Source organism: Leptinotarsa decemlineata, unplaced genomic scaffold, assembly GCF_025532065.1.
Source record: "Leptinotarsa decemlineata unplaced genomic scaffold, Ldec_3_MD MMD2_tig00001719_RagTag_RagTag, whole genome shotgun sequence".
In the NCBI taxonomy this organism is placed as follows: domain Eukaryota; kingdom Metazoa; phylum Arthropoda; class Insecta; order Coleoptera; family Chrysomelidae; genus Leptinotarsa; species Leptinotarsa decemlineata.
This window is the reverse complement of record NW_027412569.1, coordinates 4,269,456-4,294,388: the sequence shown is the minus strand read 5'-3', so window position 1 is coordinate 4,294,388 and position 24,933 is coordinate 4,269,456. Positions and strand designations below refer to the sequence as shown.

Genomic DNA, 24,933 nt, shown 5'->3' with positions numbered 1-24,933 from the left:
TCAGAAAAGAGCCAACCGCCTGACTTTAGACGCGAACATCACGTGCAACCTTGATAGCCTGAAACATCGAAGAAAGGTTGGGGATTTGTTTCACTTCTATAGGTACTTTCACGGGAAGTATTCAAGCACATTTGATTCCATCAAGAGCGGTATATATCAGAAATACGCGACGGACTTTGGCTGCTCATCGGTATCTCATCCGGTTTTTTGAGGCTTAAAGGCTTGAAACTTATTTCTTAGAAGCACTTGAAATCATCAAAAGAAAACAATTCAATAATTCACTAAATGACCAGTTGGATGTTAACCTTTCAACACCTTACCTCTTCAATAATTAATTGCATATGTGATATAGGTTAGGTCAAAAGTGAGTGGGCCTATTCGTCTCTCCACCGCAACCCGCAAGGATTCATTGTGGCTCACACCTATTCACACTCGACCAAATAAACCCAGCTTCTTAACGAAGCCGACTAGTTTATATGGTGATTGATCTTCAAGGTCAGATGGTAAATGTGTGGTTCTTCCTAACTCTGAAAACCTGATTCGGTCCGCAGCGCGTGGCATAAAGTGTATGCTCTGCTGTTTCATCATGTGCTATAACTGAGGGTATATTTGTGATATTACTCTGAATGGATTATCTACATTAAGCAAACCACCTGTTTGTTATTGGGCTACCCATTTATAATTAACACATACTTCTATTCACCTAATTTGAAACTACTATAAATATGTCTCCACCATTTTTGTTTGAGAAAGCTATAGGAATAGCGGAATGGGTCACATAGTACAAGCAGTAATATACTGTGTATATTTTGTCACCTTATATTTATTTGAATTCCTTAATCTAAGAGAGTTAGTCTTGAGACACACTATTCACAAAACGTTCTTGCTATGAGAAATTTGCATAAAAAATTCCGGTTGAAAATTCGATTCAAAACCGCTATCGAAACATCCGATCTTCATTCAAGCCGCATATTACCAGACATAAACGATAAATTTGTCCGATATCCAGTTTTCAAATTTCTCTTTCTCGGTTCTCATCGAATTTTTATTTCACTTTTTCGGAACGATCAGTCGAAAAGATGAGGTAACTTCAAGCTATAACGAAAATTATATGCAGGTGAGGAAGAATCGGAGAAAGTGGTCCCATCGTTGTTTGTCGATAATTAATTGCCAATATTCCGATGTGGTTGCCGCGTAAAACAGGTGAAATTTCTTTTGATTTTATCCGATCGCAGAGGCGTAGAGTGTACAAGGAATTTCGGGATGCAGTTGCTTACTGGAGAATTTGATTTTAGCAACACTTTATTGTGAAATTTACACTGAACAGTTTACAAAACGGCAAAATGTGTTTCACTATACAAAAGCTTCCTCAAGCGTCTTTACACTCAACAGTACAACTTTTCAACTTTCAACGAATTGACCGTATTCGACCGATTGGAAGTTATAATCAAATATATCCAAATATGTCAAATAGCTCGGTAGCTTTAACTAATGAAATTCACAGTGTTCCGTATTTACCTCTCGTTTGAATTCAATTTTGATTTACTATTATTATTATCATTACTTTTTCTCACTCTGGTGATTTCTGAAAGTATTCTAATCCTGTATTCATTTGTAATATTCATATATATTACTGTGCTTGCCTCTATTTATGTCAATCTCGCTCACCCCTTGTATACGATATTTTGTCAATATAGTCGAAGTTAACGATATTGTGCACATTTAAAGGTGGCGGCACTCTCAAAGGCCAAAAAAAACAATACATAGAAATGAACTGGCACGTGAACTGTAGACTTGGCGGTTCGTATTGGGTAATTTTTACTAACCGAGTTTTATGATTGGCTGAAGAGTCATAAAATCAAATTTGTCATGTTACGGTGTCGTGCTCAGTTTAGGAACTGATCGCGATTTGAGTGTTGGAATTCGAAATTGGTGTAGTAATAATTACTTAAAATTTTTGGTATCTGTTTAAAATATGGCGTCCTTGGACAAGTACTAACAGTAATAACGAGTGTGATAACAACGCAGACTTTTTCCTGTGTAGTGATTCCAATAGCGATGGTGAACAATGCGAAAAAGAGATACCAGTGAATGAGATTCGGATGCATTTGAATATTGAAACACAGAGTATGTTTCAATGAATATAAGAATCTACATCTCAAGTTTGATTGCGAGGGAAACAAACTATTACAAGTAACATAAAATTTCTCCGAAATTCCTTTCTCAACTGAACATAAAATAGTCAAAAACAAACCTTATGAACGCAAGACGCGATGTGATACAGGATTACCAAAACCTTTAGATGTTGATCGAATAAAATCATTGAAAAAAACAATATACGACTGTAACAAAAGCAATGAGATTCCTACAACTGAAATCATAAGGAAAATTGAATAATTCCGGCCATAACGTGAGCTCCTGTGACAAAACTCTTCAGAATTGGATAAAGAAACTAGGAATTAGATTTAAAATAATAAACAAACGTCAAGCAGTTATGGGAAGCAGAAGAATAGTGGAATTGCGTAACAAATACTTAAAACAAATAACTGAATATAGACAAGAACAACGGCAAAATTTCTATGTGGACGAAACTTGGTATGACACTCACGACACAGTTACGAATGCGTGGACTGATGGTTCGAGAATATGTACGCCTAACATGCCTGCAAACAAAGGATCGCGACTAATCATTGTGTATTGCGGAGGAAGTAAAGGATGAGTTTCGAATTCTTTAAAATTATGTGGAAATAAACTTGAGGACTTCAATGTTGACGATCATAAGAACATATAAGCTAATATTTTCGAGGAATGGTTTGAAAACACATTGATCATTGATCATATTTCTTGACAACGCTTCCTATCATTCGTGACAGCTCATCAAAGTACCGAATAAAAATTCGAGGAAAGATGAAGTGGATAACAACTTGTATTTTGAAGATTACTACACCGAAAACCAATTACTTGAATTTTACAGACAAAAACATTTGAAAAAGTGTATGTCCTTGAGAGTATTGCCGAAAAGTATGGACACACAATACTGAGACTTCCCTCCTATTTTTGTGTTTTCAATCCCATCGAAATCCAACTTGCACATCTGACACAGAAGCAACTTATTCCAAGAGGTTAAATTAGTTTTTTTTTATTTTGAGACATTTCAAACAACAACCAAGGATGTTTACATGAATTAAAATTGATAAATTTTAATTCATATCTCGTGCTTTGACAAGTTTTTCACTAAAATGGCGAATGCGTTGGTAACTATTATTGAATATACATACTTTGCGTTTGAAAGAGATTGGGCTATGGAACAGACAAAGATGGATGAAAAGCTTGAATCATTGTAAAAATCTCAGATTTCCCGAAAGATACCAAAAAGTTATAGAAATAGTTCATTTATAATGTCAGCAGTAGTGATCTTTTAAACAAATGAACTAACTCTATTTAGAGAAAGAAAGAAAAATATAATTATTCATTAATATTCCTCATACAGAGTCAACTTAAAATGACAAGTTAATCTATATCTTCTCCTATCTGCCAACAGTTTTTTTGATGTTAAGATTCATCAATAGCTATTTCAATAAAAAGAACATCCGCATCATCTCTGGCCTGTTTTGTTTGATATTACCAGCTTTCAATTTTTCAATAAGCATATTAATCAGCGTTCTCATTTCGAATTTTTCTTGGGTAAAAGGTACAACTATGATTAGAAAGTAAAAAGTATAAATAAGATCAGAATTAAAAAATAATGAAAATATTTTCCTTAGTAACTTTAGGGTTAGTAAATGTTATTATATAGTAAATGAATAGATTCGGAATTATCAAAAAATATATATAACGTAATATTTAATGAAAAATGCAAATTATTTATAATCATATATTTATTAAAAGTGCATACATAAACTTTATACATCGTGTTTTCAATCGGTACTACATGTTGACCTCGAATAATACTATGGTTGAAGATATTAAAAAAATTTTTTGATGAAAAGTTGTAGAGAATTCAATCCTCTACAATATTTATAACAAATACACATAGCATAAATTTCACAATTAAGTGGGCATACTTCTAAAAGAACAATTCGTTCAGGTCAGTCTCAAATTACCTGCACTACAGGTTAATGGACTGACATCTATCAGAAAACAACTTCTCCCCTGGCTAATACCACGAAGGGGCGTTGAATTATATCCAACAGGTGTCAGTGCAGGATTCTTCACCGAAGCTATTCCTGCATATGCTATTGGCGATACAACTACAATTATTAAAACACAGTTAGAGCGGTTAGAGCTGTTGATGATTACCGATAATTGAAAATCGAATTCCTTCAGAGTATTAATCCTCGAACTAGGCTGAAGCGAACGACAAACAACAAGTTTGTCATCACCCCATCTGGCTGTGAACTGACACCTATCAGAAAACAACTACTCCCCTGGCTGATACCATCAACCTACAATGTAGGTAATTTGAGATTGGCCTGAGCGAATTGATCTTTTAGATAATTTGAAAAAGCATAAAATCCATAGGGAACGGAATATTTGCAATAAAGCTGTAAAAATAAATTTTTTGACCTTTGACTTTGGAATATCTGTATTCGCGGACACCCTGCGCTAAGTAGGTTTCGAGACAAGTTTTGGGATGCCAAAATGAAGGTTTATACAAATCTAGGGGAACGGGAGATAAAACGGACCCTGCAGGTAGAACGGACCAGACTAATAACTTTCAAACTGTTATCGCCATCTATTATCGACTTGCGTCAACTTGACAGTCGCCTTTCACTTAGAGTTGGTCAGTATCCTTGAAGCGGCCGTGCAGCGGCACATGTTTTTATCAAGGTAAGTTAATTTTTACGTATTTTGATGTAAAAACAGCAAATTTTGATCTGCTTTCAGTTTTATTACGTTAAAGATATTAGGGATTTTGTATATTGTTTGTTTTATTCAGTTTTAGCATTAAATAGACAATATTACCCTCAATCTTACCCTCAAAATAATTTATTATATACATGCCTACCGAAAACGCAAAACGGAACGAGCAAAATGGATCACGTGGTCCGTTTTACCTTCAATGCAATTGGATTATACATACATAATTTGATATTAAAAATAGGTATTTTCATTTCAGATGGTTAACAAGTATAAAAGAATGTCGGACCGACAATCTTGGCGTGAGGAGGACATGAAAAATGCCATCGAAAATGTAGCTTCGCGCAAAATCGGGCTTAACAAAGCGGCCGCCACATTCAATGTTCCAAAGAATACATTAATACCAAATATGAAAGCACCAAAGACTTAACTGTATCGACGGAAAAAAAATTTGGCAGGTATGAAAATATTCTCATATCGAACAAGAGAGAGAACTAGCATCTTATGTCACAAATATGGAAAATCGTTTTTTTTTTGGTTTAACCACAAAGGATCTTAGGCGTCTCGCATATGAGCTAGCTGAACAAAATAAACTACAACACAATGTCTGTCACCAGACAAAAATGGCTGGAAGAATATAGCTCGAAATTTTTTTGAAGCGTAACCCTGACACTTAAGTCTACGAAAACCAGAACCCACTTCAGCAGCTCGAGCACCTGGATTCAACCAAGTCAGGTTAAACGGTTTTTCGATATATCAACAGATATAACAACAAAGTATAAATTGACACCCGTTCGAATCTTCAATGTCGATGAAACGGGCATGGCAACGGTACCAAAAAGTATGCCTCGTATTGTTGGTACAAAAGGAAAGAAACAGGTGTGGATATTAACTTCTGCTGAGTGAGGCCAGCTTGTTACTGTCGTTTGCTGCTTCGGGTCGGACGGGTCTTACATGCCTCCCTTATTGCACACATACCGATTTTGGACAGCCGATTTTATACCGGTCGTCCAATTTCCAATAGTGACCCCCATGTGGCAATGGGACCTTGCACACATGCTTACCGGTGATCGACGCCGATCACCGGTAGGTATGTGTGCAAGGTCCCGTTCCCTCATGTGGTTCACTATTGGAATTTGGACGGCCGACTTTGTACCGGTCGTCCAAATTCCAATAGTGAATCACATGCGAGAACGGGACCTTGCACACACGCCGACCGGTGATCGTCGCCGGTAAAATACCGGTGAGCAGCCGTCCACTGCCACTGTATCGCCGGCAGTACCGGGAAGTAGTGGCGTACATGACTAAATACACTCTTGCATACTCACCGGTTTTTTACCGACCATTCCAGTCTCGAATGCTCGGTGAAATTGTTAACTCCGTTTTGGTAGTGCGTGCTAATTACGACATTAAAGCAACTGATTGTTTGACCGATAAAAATTCGGTGAGTGTGCAAGCACCCGCTACCAATAAATTATCGGCCGATTTTATACTGGCCGTCCAAAATCGGTGTGTGTGCAACTAGCGTTATTCGTTTTTCCTCGTAAAAGGATGAAACCCGAATTGATGCTGAATGCTCCACGAGGATCGTCGGCGTTTTGTCATGAAAGCGGTTGGATACAAAAAGATATTTTTACAGAAAGGTTCAAGAAGTTTATTAAATTTTCAAGAGCGATTGTCGATAATCCAGTCTTGCTGGATATTATCAATTTAGGACAGGATAATGGTGTGCATGTGCTTTCATTTCCGCCTCACTGCACACATAGACTACAACCATTAGATGTAGGATTTATGAAACCTTTTTCACCTTATTATACCGGAGCTGCACATAACTAACTGAGATTTAATTCGGGAAAAGTAATAACCCAATTTCAAGTTGCAGAGCTAGTCGACAAAGCCTTCCAAAAAGCTGAGCCACTGGCATCTGGCCGTTAAACCCTGACGTGTTCACAGAAGCAGACTTTTTGGCAACAGCGACCACTGATATTGAGATACTAGAAGCAAAGTCAAGAGATAACGAATAGGACCATCGATGATTCAATCCGAAGAAGCGCTCATCATCGACGAACTTGAATTATCAGTAACTGCCGATCATGCAGCTATTCACATAAATATGACACCATCTCTAGTCAATGATGAAACATTTACAACGGAACCTGGCACATCTAGCAATGGTGTCACTGAACCATTGTTATCAATGACTGAAAAAGATTTGAACACCGCTGTACCACCGACATCAGCATCAAGTGATCATAGCATTTCCCAAAATAAAGATCTAACTAGCGATGATGAGCAACCATCTACGAGTACATCCTTTTCTATTGCTCTAAAAGATATCATGGCCATCCCTAGAACTTCTAAACGGATTAGACCTAATATTAGGCGAGGAAAGATAGTCGAAATAACATCATCACCTTATCGCGAAGAATTAGAAGCTTCTAAAATAGCATGCAAAGAAGGTAACACAGGAAACAAGCAAACACTCAAAAAGGAAAGGGAAAATGTACAAAGAACTCTCATTTATTTTCTGAATCAACAGAAGGCTGGGTACAGTGCCTCGCATGTTCTTTATGGGCACACTGTAGTTGTGCCGGTGTCGAAGATACTGATGAAGATGTTAGATTTGTTTGCGAAAGGTGTGCAGTTGAATAAATAGTAGATTTCTTTTCGTTTTTTTGTTGCCATATGTCCATTTTGCCTTCATGACTGGTTAATTCTACCTCCACGTGTAGGCAGAATGGACCAAACCGAGGGTTTTGGAAATCATCCAATATCTTCTATGTCTATGATTTGATTCAAGTGATCCTTGATAATAAGTTTGATTAATAAATGCTCAATTATGAAGTAAGAAGAATAAAGATTGTATTTTTTTATGTTACATTGATTTTTCCTTAACTGGTCCGTTATACCTTCTTCCATTCCGAGATAATTGCCCTCACTTGACTTATATTCCTGAACTATTGTGTAATAAAAAAAGTAATGGTCATTGAGTTTAAGGACCCTAAGGAATAGCCGGTGACGAAAAATATACTACATATTTCAACAGTAAAAAAGTATAGTGAAAACCCCGCCAGATTCCTTCAAAAAATGTCGCAAACTTGTTGAACATTTGATTTCATACACAGCTGCGACAATCCTTCCTTTCGAGACATAAAAATTGAAAATAAATCATTTGTGCCCAATGAAATTCAATCTTTTTGATGAAAACGCTCGTTTCGCCGTCGTAAAAGCAAATCAAGTGCCGGGTACATAATGCTAAGGCGTCGATTAACTAGGCAATTAAACCAGACTAGTTAATGGAAAATACATCAAATAAATCAAAATTTTATATCGGTATGAGGTATTCTATAAATACAAAGCACTCGAGATGTTTTAGTGCTGCGCCATTAGGGATCGTATAAATAGAACAACAGTTGGTTACCATCTCCTCAATTTGTTGTAATTAGAATTAACTGATACGAAGACAAACGCGTTCCTTCCCTGTTATTAATTCTTGTATCCGGGCCCGGCAAAACAATGATAAATATTCCAGAGAATTTTCGACAGACATTTCTAAAATGACTCACTCCACTAGAAAGTTGAATATTCTCTTATTTTCTGTACAAAAAGAGTTTATGGACCACTAAACGTGTCATACGTTCAACATTTACCGATAAACTCGACGAATCTGAACTATTCAGTGAAAAAATTTGTGGGAAAGTTTTAATTTGAATCATTCGATATGATCAGGAAAAACTTTGAAAACTCGAGTTGCTTTTTAAATTTACTAATATGATTTATATTGATTTTCATTATGATTATCAAACAACTACACGTGTTTTGCCATATAATAGCTTTTTCAAGCAGAAGAATCACGAAGAATTTACCAACACAGATATCTCAACAGAGTAATTCCATGTGCTAAAACATTTAGAACGCTACATGCAAGATTATGTGAAACTGGGAGTTGTAATAAAAATGAAAGTGGTGGAGGACTAATAATATGCTTTATTGTCCAAAGAATATTAGGTCTTATTGACAAAGACTAATATATATATTGAGATTTTATCGAGTGTGCATGATATATATATATATATATATATATATATATATATATATATATATCCTTTTATGTGATATTATATATATATATATATATATATATATATATATCCTTGTATGTGATATTATATATCCTTTTATGTGATATTATATATATATATATATATATATATATATATATATATATATATATATATATATATCCTTGTATGTGATATTATATATATATATATATACCGGGTGTCCCACATTTTATGTGACAGGCAATATCTGGTTTGTTGAAGGAGATACACAAAAATGTTTCATACAAAAGTTTTAGGAGTTCATGAGAGCTATATTTTGATATAATTTTTAAATATACGGGTGTTTGGTGTAGGTGCTACAGACCAAAATTCCATTTTTTTAAATAGAACGCCCTGTATATCATTACATATTCAGATGCTACGTTAAATTCTGATATCATTTCATGTTTGGTTTTTGAAATTCGGTTACGGCGTTGTTGAGTTATTGCACTTTACCTTAAATATAAAGTTTCAAAAAAACTTATTTAATCGTACACGAATCCAGTCTATATCTTTTATTAAATTGAACTAGACTACTACTGAATACAAACCATTATTCTCACCTCTACGATACGATATCGGTATCAGTTGAATATAATATTGAAATTCTTGAGAATGTGACTAACTTGAGGGTGAATTGCTTTATATTGCACAATTTCATCAAGTAGCTTATGCTTGTTGATGCCATAGTAACAAATGTTGTTGAATTGTATCTACTTGTCAGTTCGATTCAGTGATTCTTTGCAAAACAGTAACTGTGTTCTTTGTGCGAAAACTCCAGTATGCCTTTCGCGTTTAGTCCAAGTGATTGCATTGATATGTTATTAATTTTTGGGGAATGTCAGAAAAACTGTCGTCAAGCACAACGTCTATACCAAGAACGTTTTCCAGACAGACCCATTCCGTCACGAATGACTTTTTCGAGAGTTGTAGAAAAATTGCGAACTGGGTCATTTCCTTCTACTATAAAGCATCGTCATCATACGAGATCTGTTAGAACTGAAGATTTAGAGATCAATGTGTTGGCTTATATTATTATTCATCCACATGTTTCTATCCGTACTCTTGCAGAAGAAGTCGGTGTGAGTAAATCTAATGTACAGAGAATTCTGAAAGAAAATAAATACCACCCATTCAAAATTCAGTTGGTACAAGGTTTGAAACCAACGGACTTTGAACGACGACTTGAATTCATTGCTTGTATTCAGGTAATATTACATGAAAGTCCTAACATATTCAGTCAAATTTTGTGGAGCGATGAATCGCGATTCCACAATAATGGAGTTGTGAATCGACATAACTGTCACTATTGGTCTCAAGAAAATCCCCACTGGGTCCGCGAAAGTAATTTTCAAACTACTTGGGGTATTAATGTATGGTGTGGATTGTTCAATGGCCGCATCATAGGACCTTACTTTTTCAATGAAAATCTCAATGGATTGCGATATTTACATTTTCTAGAAAATGATTTGATCCAGTTGATGGAAGATATTCCCATAGCAGAACGACAAGGAATTTGGTGGCAACAAGATGGTGCTCCTCCTCACAATTCACAGGTTGTTACTGAATATCTGGATAGAACGTACCCAAATAGATGGATTGGTAATAAGGGTCCAAATCGGTGGCCGGCTCGTTCCCCAGATTTATCACCGCTTGATTTTTTCCTACGGGGTTATTTAAAAGATATTGTTTTCACTACTCACCCTTTGAATGTGGATGATCTGAAAATGGAAATTCGACTAGCGTGCAGTGATATTACGCCTGATATTATAAGAGCGACTTGTACGAGAGAAGTGATTCGACGTTTCGAAGCCTGTATAATATCTAATGGACATCACTTTGAACAATTTTTATGACTTATTTCTAGGTACCTACCATTCTTATGAAATGATTTATCAAATTATATTATTTACATTGTTATTAATTAAAGATTTGTTTTAGAATACACCTCTTTCAATTTCGCAATTGTTTCATATTCAAAATGATTCCTGACTGAATTCCACAACTCAAAATTGAAGCCATCACTTCGAACACCCAAAATTTTGACTAATTTTCATGTGATCTGATGCAGAGAGAATAATTGTATGAGATATGTTTAAAAATAATAGTCGTTCTCAAGACTTTACATTTTAAGCAATAACTCAACAACGCCGTAACCGAATTTCAAAAACCAAACATGAAATGATATCAGAATTTAACGTAACATCTGAATATGTAATGATATACAGGGCGTTCTATTTTAAAAAATGGAATTTTGGTCTGTAGCACCTACACCAAACACCCTGTATATTTAAAAATTATATCAAAATATAGCTCTCATGAACTCCTAAAACTTTTGTATGAAACATTTTTGTGTATCTCCTTCAACAAACCAGATATTGCCTGTCACATAAAATGTGGGACACCGGTATATATATATATATATATAATATATATATATATATATATATATATATATGCAGTATACCATACTTTGTTTTATAAAAAATACATTTGATGAAATAAATTAGAGAAAGCGGTCCTCATAGAACTCTTCTAAACTATAATAGGGTCTACCACATAATAAGTCTTTTACTGATTTTCAAAATACACAGTTATTCTCTAAAATTTTAATATGGTCAGGTAAATGATTGAACATCTTGAGACCATTATATATATATAGAGTTTTTGACTAGAGTAGAGGCTGGTATGGGTTATCTTAGGTCGTCAGATTGACGAAGGGCATAATAATTGGAGTAACCGCTAAATATCAATGTATGTTTGTTAATTAAACATACTGTTTCTAAAATTAAGATTCCAAAAAGTGACAAGATTTTATGAACTTCAAATAGGGGTTTGTAGGAGTCTCGACTTTTGGCATTACACATGTATCTTATAGCCCTGAATAATAGACACCGTCTGCATTTGAGTTTTGCAACATACTCCCCAGAAAGGAATTCCATACCTTAAATGCGACTCAACAAGTGAGAAATAAAGCAATTTAGCGGCAGACAAACCAAGATCCTTATATGTTATTCTCACTGCAAAACACCCTGAAGCTAGCTTTTTATTGTGGGTTTTATTTTTTTAAATCTGCACTTATATTCTCGTGGAGATTACATAAAGTTTCATCACGCCACAATATTGTGGTGTCATCAGCGAATAGGGTAAATTTTCCTTTTATATCGATAGATGCTAAATCGTTTGTGTATAGCAGGAAAAGTATCGGTCCCAGTATTGAACCTTGAGATACGCCACTTTTATTTCGTCTTCTGATGAGGATGATGAGGTTTTCACAATCTGACTTCTTCCTGTGAGATAATTCTCGAACCACTTGTGAGTAATTACACGGATGCCATAGTGATATAGTTTTTCAGCAGTATTCCATGATCTATACAGTCAAAGGCTTTAGCAAATTGACAGAACACTGCTGCTGATGACTCTTTTTTATTAATGAATTCATAAAGATAGCATCATGGATGTTCTTTTTTGATTGAAAGTCGAACTGGTTATTGCTTATGACACTATTATTATTTAAAAAATTGTCAAACTTAATTTAATCAGTTTCTCTATTAGATTGCCTAGACTGAGAATGAGACATATAGGACGGAAGTTTGAAGGATCATTGAGAAGGATCACACTAGAAACTAACAACGCAAGAAGAAGCTATACTTGATGCTATAAGAAGAAGATCCTTCAAATAGTACCACGAGATGCTATTATGAACTTTCACAATGACCATTTTTGGGCCAACGAAAATCCGCACGTTATTAGAGAAAGTCATTTTCAGCAACAATTTTCGCTGAACGTTTGGGTAGGAATGATTGGTGACCTAATTAGCCCATTTTTCTACCAGCAAAATTAACATTTGAATCCTGCACGGACTTTTTGCGAAATCATTCACCCATTTTGTTGAAAGAAGTGCCGGTACTTGTAAGAGGCAACATGTGGTTTATGCACGACGGGCTCCAGCTCATATCAGTGTTCATGCTCGTCAGCATCTCGACATCACCTACCCTAGTCGCTGGATTGGACGTGCGGAACCTCAAAGTTGACCAGCTCGCAGTCCTGATATGAATCCTCTAGATTTATATTCATGGGGTCATCTGAAGGCTTTCGTTTATAAAACTCTTGTACGAGATGTAAATGACTTGAGGAATCGAGTAATTGACAGGTTTTTTGAACGTGTCAGACAATCAATGACAAATCGATTGCAGTCTTTGTTTATCAGAAGGTGGACATTTTACTCATTTACTTTGAGGTTGGAATTGTTTATTATTTACTATTGGTTTTTATTTTATGTCCATAGATAGTTTTTAGAAGTGATTTTTTTCTCAATAACGAAGCTTGGTATGAAGAAAACACAAGCGACGACAAAGTTGTATTTTCAGTTGCTTAATCTGAAAAAATAAAAAACTACTGAAAAGTCAGTGGCGTTCTTTTTTTATTTCAATATTTTTGCTTGTGGTGCTCACTGAGACACCACTGGACGTAATAATTTCAAACTAGTTCGGGCTAAATAAGCGCCTTATCACTTCAAATAACTGTAGCAAATGCCAACCAAATCGGCGTCAGGATATTGAAGATATTCACGGTTTATTATAAACTTAATAACGATCTGACGATCTAACGAATCACCCTCTGAATTTTCGTACCGTAGTTAAGAAACACCATGTATATTAAAAACATCATTTCACTTTAATTTACGGTCCGACCATGCACGATAACATAACAGACCAGATAATTCACTCTGTTCTAGTTTCAAATGCCTGAAAGGAGCGGGGACAATCATTCCATTAACTAGTAAAAGCAGGCAAATATAGGTGAAAAAATAGGAAAAAATCTTCCAATGATAAAAATTATAAGAAAAACACAATAATTTGAAGATGCATGTTATGTGGTTTTCACGCATATTGAAAATAAAAACGACAAAAGTTTGATGTCAGATACATCAGGAGTGTACAAATTGTGTTGTGGTTAATATCCGATGTTTTACATAGGTCAAACAGGATGAACATTTTGATCACACAAAAAAGAACATAGAAACAAATAAACTCAACTCATGCTACTCACATCCTTCCGGAGGGACATGGGTTCAATCATTGATTCAAAAATCCCCATTTCCAGAATAAACGTTTGGAACTTGACCTTCTGTATGGAAATCAATAGTTGGGAAAATTCCCAATATCTAATGAACGATCGAGTTGAGTGGAATAGCTCCCCGTTACTTGATATATTCTTACCAGATAATCAACCTTTGTCGCCCTAGAATAATTGATGATGTAATATGTATTAATTTATTTACTTGTTTTTCACATAAATTTCCAATAGTAAATAAGTGTTTTTGCCTGCATTCCCTTTCTTTTACTAGTTATTTTTTTATTAGGTAGAATCGACTTAGTAGTCGATAAACTACTAATGGCCTAGTGGTTATTAGCTGCTACTTCTCAGCTGGAAACGTGGTTCAATTGTCAGTTACGAGGGTAATCTAAAAAGTTCACGACCTACCAAAAATACCAGATATTTTTTCAGAATTTTTCACGCTTTTAAAGAACATCGAACTAAAAAGTTGAAAATAATCTTTTTTATACTCTTAGGACAATAACGAACGAAAAATACTAGTATTATTGTAAAAAAACAGATGCTTGATATACAAAAAGTATGGCACAAAGCGCCCACGCTTTTTTCACAATAATACTAGTATTTTTCGTTCGTTATTGTTTTAAGCTTTAAAAAAAAATATTTTTTACTTTTTAGTTCGATGCTCTTTAAAAGCGTGTTTTTAGATTTTTAAACTATATTAATTTTTAATTTTTTTAGTTTTGTATGCTACAAAAGCGTGTTTTATAGTCTTTTTAAACTATATTTATTTTATCTAAACTTTGGGATCAATCAGCCGTATATTGTTTAGAAAAATGACCACTGATATTTTCCGATTCCGGAGAGGGAGCCTGAAAATCAGCTACCAATCCCAAGGAAGGCAGCAGGCGCGCAAAAAAAATTACAAATAAGGCGGCAGGCGCGCGTGTTGAAAAAAAAAATACTTCTTTCAAATAAAGAAATACATGTAGAGTGAATTCGAATTATATCAAGGAAGGTACATACAGCGCCATCTGCCCGCGAATAGATCAAGCAATAATGTCGATAATTCTGTCAAATACAGATCCCGAGCATTCAAACGGGAATGAATATGAAATGAAAAGGAGAGTTACAAGCAAACAAACAAACTGACAAACAAACAAACATACATACATACATACAGGTGAAGCTAATAAAAGCGTGTTAAAAAAAGAGTTTTATCATAAGCTGTTTACGAAAAGATATCCGATATGTTATAAAAATATATATTTCTTTCGTTGAAATTGGATATCTTTCAAATGTTTATGTAATATTTGCGAGTTCGGCGCATTTTATCTCATCGGCAATAAATCAAGTGTCGAAATATTGAAACCGAATCAGTAGTAATTAGAAAATTATATCAGCACAATACATTCAGTTCAGTTTTTTTAAGATCCTTATTTGCATTCAACATGGAACTTACTAAATTCCAGTTATTTCTGTTTTATGTCATTTGCTGTTTACATATCTCAGGTATGTTGAAAATAAGGTTAGAATGTGGAAATGTTATCAAATGTTTCAAAAGTTTGGTCTACTTTAATGTAATGTATCAGTGAATAATCATTTAATTCAATCGAAATGAGCGCAATTTGAATCAGTGCACCCATGACCACGTAACACAAGTCGACTAATTCCGTGAGTATAAAAATTGATGAAGTTGACGAAGGCCGTTTTCGCTTGGTCCTGATTGGCGAAGGTTCAACTTGTGAGAAAATTATCATTGGAAAGATGGTTGACAAGAACTCTGGGGAGTATCGTGGGTGGGGCAGAACTTTCACGCTCAATTCGTTCAATTTTCGGACGGTGATTTGTGAAACATGCGGAAGGGCGTTGCCGTGAAGCAGAATCGGACCTCTTCTGTTGACCAGTGTTGGCTGCTGCTGGGCTCTGCTGTGATGGTTTGGCCCGGTTGTAGAAATTTATAGTGAATCACACCAGCCACAGACCACCATGGTTTTTTTTGGTGGGTTTTCGCCTTTGGTTTTTGGTATAGTTATCTTCAAAATACAAATTGTTATTCATTAAAAATTTTGTATTCCATCTTACCTCGAATTTTTATTCGGTACTTTGATGGGCTGTCGCGAATGATAAGAAGCGTTGTCAAGAACTATCACACTACTCGCATCCAAATTCGGGATCAATGTGTTTTGAAACCATCCCTGGAAAATATAACCTTCCATGTTCTTATGATAGTCAACATTGCAGTCCTCAAGTTTTTTGTCCATATAATTTCAAAAAATTCGGAACCCATCCTTTACTTCCTCCGCAATGCACAATGATTAGTCGCGATCCTTTGTTTGCAGACATGTTAGGCGTTCACATTCTCGAACCAACAGTCCACCCTTTCGTAACTATGTCGTGTCATACCAAGTTTCGTCCAAATAGAAAATTTGCCGTTGTTCTTGTCTATATTTGAATATTTGTTCTATTTGTCACACAATTCCACTCTTCTTCTGCTTTCCATAAATTTCGGTTAAATCTGATGTTGCTTATAATAGTTTGTTTCTCTCGAAAACAAACTTGAGATGTAATTTCTTATATACATTAAAACATACTTTCTGTATTTCAATATACAAATGCATCCGAACCTTATTCACTGGTATCTCTTTTTCGCATTGTTTACCATCACTATTAGAATCACTACACTGGAAGTAGTTTGCGTTGTTTTCACACTCGTTATTACTATTAGTACTTGTCCAAGGACGTAACATTTTAAACAGAAAACAAAAATTTCAAGTAATTATAACTGCACCAATATCGGATTTCAACACTCAAATCGCGATCAGTTCCTGAACTGAACACGACGGCGATAACCATCTCCACATTTCCGATTTCTATTCGTCAGCGTAACGACTTCAAATGTAATTTTATGACTTTTCAGCCAATTATAAAATTCGGTTAGTAAAAATTATCCAATAAAAACCGCCAAGTTTACACTCCACGTGGACTAGTTCGTTGCTGGTTCATTTCTATAAAATGTTTTTTTTTTGCCTTTGAAAGTGCCGCCAACTTTAAGTCCACAATATCGTTTACTTCGACTATACTTGAGTTTATAATGAATTAAATGACCTGAGATCATGTACCAGTTTCCACATTTGAAAAAATATTTAGTAACAGGAAGTTGTTCAATTCTAATTGGTCATTCAGTTAATTACCCGAATTCAAGACATTCTAGAAGATCGAGTTTCAAGCTCTTCACTTCTGAATGTAACACGTCGTATTCATGATTGAAGTCATGTCCTTCTACTAAAAGGTGATTTGCAAATGTGGAATTGGTCTTTCTATTTACGAAACTACTTCTATGATCTTTACTTCTTTGGGAAAATGTTCTCCCTGTTTGGCCAGTATATTGTTTTAAGCAAGAGACACAAGTCAGCTTATATACTCCTGATCTATCCGACACCAAAATTTTAGTAAATTTAGTTAGACTATTAGTCGTTCTGTAAGCTATGTCTACGCATTCTTTTTTTCAATAAAAGAGGGATATTATTAAAGGGTTCACCAAAATATGACATATAGCTGACTTTATCGTATTTTGATTTGGGTAGACCTTGTCCATGGCTTACTTTTGTAGTTTTTTGGAAAGAGTGGAGTCGAGAATATCTACCTTATAACTGTTGTTGACCGGTATTTATTTGATTGAAATTACTATCCGACAATTCAACAGTATATGAAGCATACTATAGAATGCAAATACTTTATGCTGGTAAGGGTATGTGGAGGAATCATGTATGATAATGTCCGTATGAGATGGTTTGTGGAAATTGCAAAATCATATATATTATAAACTCTGGTAATAGTTAAATCAAGGTAATTTATTGAATTATTTTTCTCCCCTCAGAGAGCTTAGTTTCTTCTAACAAATCGCGATTAACAACGGTTATAAGGTAGACATATCGACTCCATTCTTTCCAAAAAACTACAAATGAAATAAACATCTCTCAGTTATTGTAGAATGTGTTTCATTGACTTATCTTTCATATTAAGTCTAATATACATGTAGAAATACATGTAGAAATTACAAGAGTGTTGATTATCAAATTGTTTTATTTTTCTCACTTGTATAGTTAACCTACACCAGATTCATCTGCGAATCTAAATGAGTTTTATTTCAGAATCGGCAAGCATTGTGAAAAATGTAGGCGTCGACTCCATGGAAAAACTAGCCAGCGGCTGTGAACAATTTATTTTAATCAAAGATGGCATGAAGGAAAAGGTATACGATTTTTATTTTTCGGGAAGCGGAGACCTTCTCAACTTTTTCGACAAACTAGACACCTATTTAGAAAAGGAAAGTAAAAACGATGCAAAGTTTGCGAAAATGGTCAATTACTTTTATGTGTGCATGAATGATGCTAGCAGGGCATCGCTGGATCAATTAAAAGTAAGTCAATAAAACATCAACTGAAGTTTATACGTTGATAAATAAATATATCTAATTGTTTATCGCATAATTCTGTTTCCAAAAGCAGAACTAATTTGGTTTCGAGACTGGCAGATTTTCACACATTAGTATAAAGACGATGTATGTGCAAATGTACAGTTAATTTTCGTTATTATTCGTTTCGCCTTCAAAATAGTCCGCATTATGGTGTAAGGAAAACTCAGTGTCGATCATTCTCAAGATGACTGAGATGATTCTTTTCATCTGGAAAAGAAGTTTATCGGGCTTAAAACCTCCCGAATCTTCAAAAGCAAACTAAACTTCCCTGAAGAGGTGAAATACCTTTTGGTGCCATCCTCGACAGGAAGCAAACATGGAACTCTCACCTACAGAGGTGAGCAAAAAGAGCATATGTGGCTTATAAGCAATGTCGAAGGACAGTGGGACGCAAATGGGGTCTTTCACCCCGTGTGGTCACCTGGATCTACACTGCAATAATAAGACCTATGTTAACGTACGGAGCCATTTCATGGAGACCGAAAATTCTACAAGCAACGGCCATCCAAAAATTATATCAAATACAGCGACTGGTTTGTTTAAACATGAGAACAACACCAACCGCGGCAATGGAATTAATTACTGGTCTGACCCCTCTGTACCTGTACATTAAGGAGGTTGCGTTAATGTCCATGTTACGGCTGGTGTAAACCTCGAAGTAGGAATGGGTCACCTGAGGCTGAGCCTATGGCGAGAAGCGCTTACTGCGCAACCTCTGCTGCAGGCAACCAGTGAAGCAATTGAACCCAGATTTGTATTCAATACGCATAAATACAGACGGCTCAAAAACCAAAGAAGGCTCAGTATGTGGAATGTACTCCAGATCACTGAGACTAAGGATTAAGTGGAGACTGGAAAAAAATACCAGCGTGGTCCAAACATAACTGGCTGGTATCTCAATCGCCACAAAAGAAATAACCAGGAAAGGAATTTCTGGCAAATACATTGGCCTTGAACAGACAACGTGTTACCTCAGGACTAGTACTAGAGTGCCACCAAGATTTAGCCAAAGCCTCGGTAGATAATAACATTATCCTGAGATGGGTTAAAGGACACGACACGACTCTTCAGTCAAGGAAGTGTCTGGACTAAGAATTTTAGGACCCAGTGGCATCCATGGCCTGATGACTTCGACAATTGCGGAACTAGCTAAACGTCACACCCATGCTCAATCCCTAAAGAGATGGGATGAAATCAAAGAATACAATCTTGCCAGAATCACCCTGGGCGACCCTAGGAAGCTGGCGAAATATCTGGCGATAACCAGGAAAAATCTACGCTCAATAGTAGAATTTCTGACTGGCCACTGTCAACTGAGGAAACATCTCCACAATATGGGGCTAGTGGACACACCTCTATGCAGGATGTGTGAACAGGAAGATGAAAGTGTCAGGCATGTCCTATGTGAATGTCCGGAGTTATCGTCAATAAGAGAGTGTGTTCGGCGAGTCTTGGCCTACACCTGCCGATATAAAGGAGATGTCTCCCAGAGACCTGTCCACCTTCCTGGAAAGGACAGGATGGACGATGACCTAGGAGGACAACTCCTTGGGAGGATGTAGAATGGGTCACATGTAGCCTAAGTGATATGGGTCTACACTCAGCCTACAGTCAATCTCCGAAACACTTCATAAACTTGATTTGAATATAATATATGCTTGTGAAACGACGGCTCTTTGAAGTTTTTTTTTTGGAAATAGGAAAAAGTCACACAGGACCATGTCTGGCTGATATGGAGGCCGGGGCATCACAGTATTGTTTTTGATATCTCGTTTGAAAAATTATTTATTTCTTTTTTCAGATCCAGTCATGCATTTGTGAGAAAATGTGCCCGTCTCAACTGAAAGTGCTCTGAATTGAACAACACTAAAATGTGGGAACTTTCCTCATTGCCCTTTGTATAACCATTCAATAACTTCTGAACCTGCATATTTTTTAGGCTTTCGTCAACTGCCCGGCGTTCAAAACGCTGAAGAAACGACAAGAAGAACGCTATGAAAGTCTGCTACGGCTAGCTGGTAAACATTTATCAGATGGACAAATTCTGCTATCACTAAGGAAAGAACTCGAGAATAATTCTTCCGAACGATTGTTGGACTGCATCTCACTTAAGAATAATTAAATGTTCATATAACATAGTGAATTGATATTTGTTACATAAAAAACCCGAACAGAACACTTTACTTAGGTAAAAAAGAAAACATATGCCATTACCTATTCTTACTCAGGCTCTAAGGACGGTGCCTGTTCGAAAGTAGCGATTCATTTTGAATTTGCATCGCTGGAGGTTAAATTCATTTGATATGAACTCTTGGTGGAATCAAATGTGCCCAGTCACTCGAACGCCTCCCGTGAAAGTATATATAGAAGGGAGACAAATCTCAAACCTTTCTTCACCAGATTATCAAGGTTTCAAGAGATATTCGTGTCTCCAATCAAGCGGATGGTTCTTTTCTGTATGGAATCCAGAAGCTTCAGGGTATGCTTTGGGCGTAGCTCCATACATGTAAACAATACTCCAAAGAATGTCTGATCTGAGCTTTATACTCGTAAAGCATCAAAAGTTATTATGGTTTGTACAGTTTTCTGGTTCGAAACAGTATTTTGAGAAGCAGCCTTTGCAATTCCAGCAACATGGTTGTGCCAAAACATATTGTTGTCCATTTAAACCCCCAACAAACTTATCGAGGCAGAAAGTGGAATTGTCTGACCTGACATTATTATATCCGGTTCGGAGACAATATAGATCCCGGGGAACACCAGGGGAATACTGGACTTCTCTGATCTGTGAAACATGTGAAAAATGTTCCTTATAGCGTGCTATCATATCCATCTTAGTTTGACCAACATATTTTGTTGCCTCACAGGCTTATTTCGTGAATCATACTTTTCCTTTTATGACGTCTTGTCTTACTGAAATGTACGAGCGGTTTTGAAAGTAATTATCACATTCAATTTGATAATTTTTTCCATATCATATCTTTTTTTCCCAAGGGGAAAGTGGCCAGCCTATGAGGAAGAAAATGTAGTTCCGTAATGTTTGTTGTAGGTAATGGTAGAAACTGTCACATCATGTCATTTACACTCGAGACAAGTGTAGCAATTGAAAAAAATTGCTGACAGAATATACGTCGCCCGCAAAATATCAACATTTACCAAATTTTTTCAACAGAACTCAAATCAAATTCCAAACTCTTATCGGCTTTCCTTATTGCTATCTCGTTCTGCTTATCATGTAGTCCTAGGACATAGTAAAAATCAACCAGTAAGTCCACTCCCTCTACTTTCATTCACAAAATTCTCGGTGACCTCGAAACGAAGTGCGGAACCAATTTCGTTCTTTTACCATAGGCATGCGCTCATAAAGAAACGAAATTTAAGGATATTATAGAAGATTTTGTGGTAAGTTACTTATAACCAACTACAAAAACTGAAAACAATAATGAAAACAGCGAATAAACCAAATACAATATCAATTTCCGACCATTTATTATAACTAATCCGATGCCCGTTGTACCGTCGAATCCTTCGATACTACAGCACTGAACGCGTTGGATGAGAAAAGAGCAATTGAAGGTCCCCGGCAACTCGGGCGGATCACGTGGTAAGAGAGCATACTGGTTATATTATTCTCTGTTCCTATATAGGATGTGAACAAATTGATAAATTCTTGATGTACACTGTGCTAACCGCATAAGATACAGATAGTCTTTGAAGTGTAAAAAGCGTTTTTGGTACATTTGTTATAACGTTTTTTTCGATATCTATTTCACCAAATGAAAAAACTAGGTACCGTTGAAGATCGACATCTATGACTTTACAAACGAGTTATCACTAGATTCCTAACATCATTTGAGATTAACTTAACCTAATCTCGCATAACCTAACCTCATTTAAAATTAAACGGTTGCACGCAGCCCAACGATGGGAGGCTGAAGTGATAAGATTGAAAATATGCTCCAAAGATTTTCCTCGCAAAATAAAAATACGTCGTGTCAGAGCCATTTTCGTTTATAACCCTAACTTGGCCAACCCTGTATAACAGTATTTATGAAGTATAACAAATTCTTGAAAAACAATAAACCCCTTATATCCAAATAGTTCATTCGGTTGAGCAAGAGGCTGTGGTTTTGAACAAACTCGTCTGTTCAAAGTTGACAGCTGTAATGGCTTCAAATACAAGGCTGACTTGCGAGTATTTTGCGTACAAGTAATATGTTATCATTCATCTAAAAACGGAAGAAAAAACTAGAAACAGAAATGATGGGCCAAGAAGGAACGTGCAATGAATGAATGCCCTGTTTCAACTCAGCCTAATTAATAATACGGTGGAATACTGCAATATAAAATGCGACTTCAACATCAGTATGAATAATTAGTCACGTAAGACTTTAAAAAAGCAAATATTCTCAATGTGTTAGGTAATATACATGAATATTAATAATAATATACATGAATATTAAACAAACTGAAGGTTTACTGGTTGTTTTTGAAAAACATGTTAATATTAGGTTTAAAAAAAACTTCAAAAAATTAACCAGGCATCTATGATAGTTTTGCGAGGAATAGAACTCAAAGTCGTCTCCACAATTTAATGTTACTATCGGATGTTAGTGCGGTAAAACCATCAATTAGAACATGTTTCGAACCTATATAGGTTCATCATCAGCTAATATTTAAACTTCTACAATAAAAGGAAGAACAATGTAACAATAGTTGATACTATTTTGACAATTTGACCATACCAATAAGTTTTTCAATCATATGAAGATTACTTTAAATGTTTGTATTGACAATATTGCATTTCCCGCTTCCAAACTTGCTTCTTGATTAAATTCACTTATTAAAGACATTACTCTTTTCAATAATCCTCGTTCTCTGTTAAACTTTTTTGATCTTACTCAAAAATTCAAAGATTTAGTTGTACAACCTAATTCTATTCTGTTGTCTCTCGATGTTTGTTCCCTAGTATCCCTCCTGAAGATTGCATTAGATTAGTCAGAGTTTCTATTCAGTTAAAACAGATATTTTATCATTCTATGCCCTCAATTTATGTTCTCTCTTAAATATCGTTTTACAACAAAATTTCTTTCAGTTCAACAATGAACATTTTTCACAGAAGTCCGGTCTAGCTATGGGTAGCAATTTGTCCCCTCTTTTAGCAGAGATTTTCATGGCTGATTTAGAACATAACCTCCAACCTTTTCCTTTATACAATCAAATATTGTTTTGGTACTGATATGTACTTTTTAACAGTAATTATCAAGAAGTAAACCTTCTATTAGATTTTATTAACTCCTTCTATAAGATTTACTATGGAATTAGCAAAAGACAACTCTCTTCCTTCCTTAGATTTATTGATCAATCAACATTAATGTTTCCAAACTTGAATTTTCAATTTATAGAGAACCTACTGATACCGATTCAGTAATTCCGTTTTCTTCTTGCCACCCATATTCTCATAAATTTGCAGCTTTTAATATTCCCATGTCACCTGAAAATTTCGATATAGAATTGAATATAATTAGACAAATAGGTTATAATAATGGTTTCTCTGCTCATCAAATCAATAGAATCTATAACAAACACAGAACTAAATTTCTTAATCGTAGTTTAATCTCTACTAATACCTCCAATTGTTCCATTCCCATTTTAGGTAGAGTTTCACATGATATATCTAATATTCTCAGAGGTTATTGTAATGATATTAATGTTTCATTTTATACTATGAATCCTATTTTCAAATTGTTAGTCAATACTTAAGATGAAGTACCAATCTCTCACAAATCAGGCGTTTACAGAATTTCGTGTTCACAACCAAACTGTTCTGCTCAGTATAACGGACAAAGTGGTAGGAAAATTAAAACAAGAGTTCTTGAACATGTTAAATTAATTAACAATTTTGGAAACCTACACTTAAATGATTATATAAGTTCATTCTCTAACCACTTTCTTAACAACAAACGTAGTTCCGATATTGACTCTGATCTATAGTTATTTTACATGTCTGCCAAAAAGGAACTTCACTTAATTTACTAGGAATTTTTGAAATTAATTCTGCTATTAATAACCCTAATGTTATATTATCTCAAGTTCACTTTGACTGCCAAAATTTTTCTTTTCTCTAAATTTCACCATCCTTAATCTTCCATAAATCCTCATCTTTGGCACGTATAGAAGGTATTTGATCTGTTTTCTCAGAACACGAGTAGATTTCTATGTGTTGTTTCTCATCTTGTTGTGTTCCCTGTTTGTGGATCTCTAGTCACTGTTCCATGTCATCTCTATTTTATTTCTTGATATAATTTTAACGATTGATTCTCCTTTCTCATTCAATTAATTTCTGATAGTTTCTTTATAAGTCGTTTTCATGTACCTGTTGATGTATTTGATGTTAATGAGTGGGTATCAAGGCTTCAAACCGTCCATAGT

At 35.4% G+C, this 24,933-nt stretch overlaps 2 protein-coding genes across 2 annotated transcripts in view; one reads left to right on the top strand and one right to left on the bottom strand.

Annotated features, from left to right (window-relative positions):
• Positions 1–24,933, bottom strand: part of LOC111501885 (endothelin converting enzyme 1) — a 354,283-nt gene that overhangs the window by 299,372 nt on the left and 29,978 nt on the right. The gene's annotated exons all lie outside the window — the stretch shown is intronic.
• Positions 15,384–20,637, top strand: LOC111501891 (uncharacterized). Its single transcript, XM_023155810.2, has 3 exons — positions 15,384–15,533; positions 18,176–18,444; positions 20,441–20,637. The coding sequence occupies exons 1-3, from the start codon at positions 15,473–15,475 to the stop codon at positions 20,621–20,623; spliced, it is 513 nt and encodes a 170-aa protein (XP_023011578.1). The 5' UTR covers positions 15,384–15,472; the 3' UTR covers positions 20,624–20,637.

Bases quoted from the DNA above. Each gene is read 5' to 3' on its own strand.
- LOC111501891 (XM_023155810.2), top strand. From the start codon at position 15,473: ATGGAACTTACTAAATTCCAGTTATTTCTGTTTTATGTCATTTGCTGT. The intron at 15,534-18,175 runs GTATGTTGAAAA...GTTTTATTTCAG, and splicing joins TTGCTGTTTACATATCTCAG to AATCGGCAAGCATTGTGAAA. The intron at 18,445-20,440 runs GTAAGTCAATAA...CATATTTTTTAG, and splicing joins CATCGCTGGATCAATTAAAA to GCTTTCGTCAACTGCCCGGC.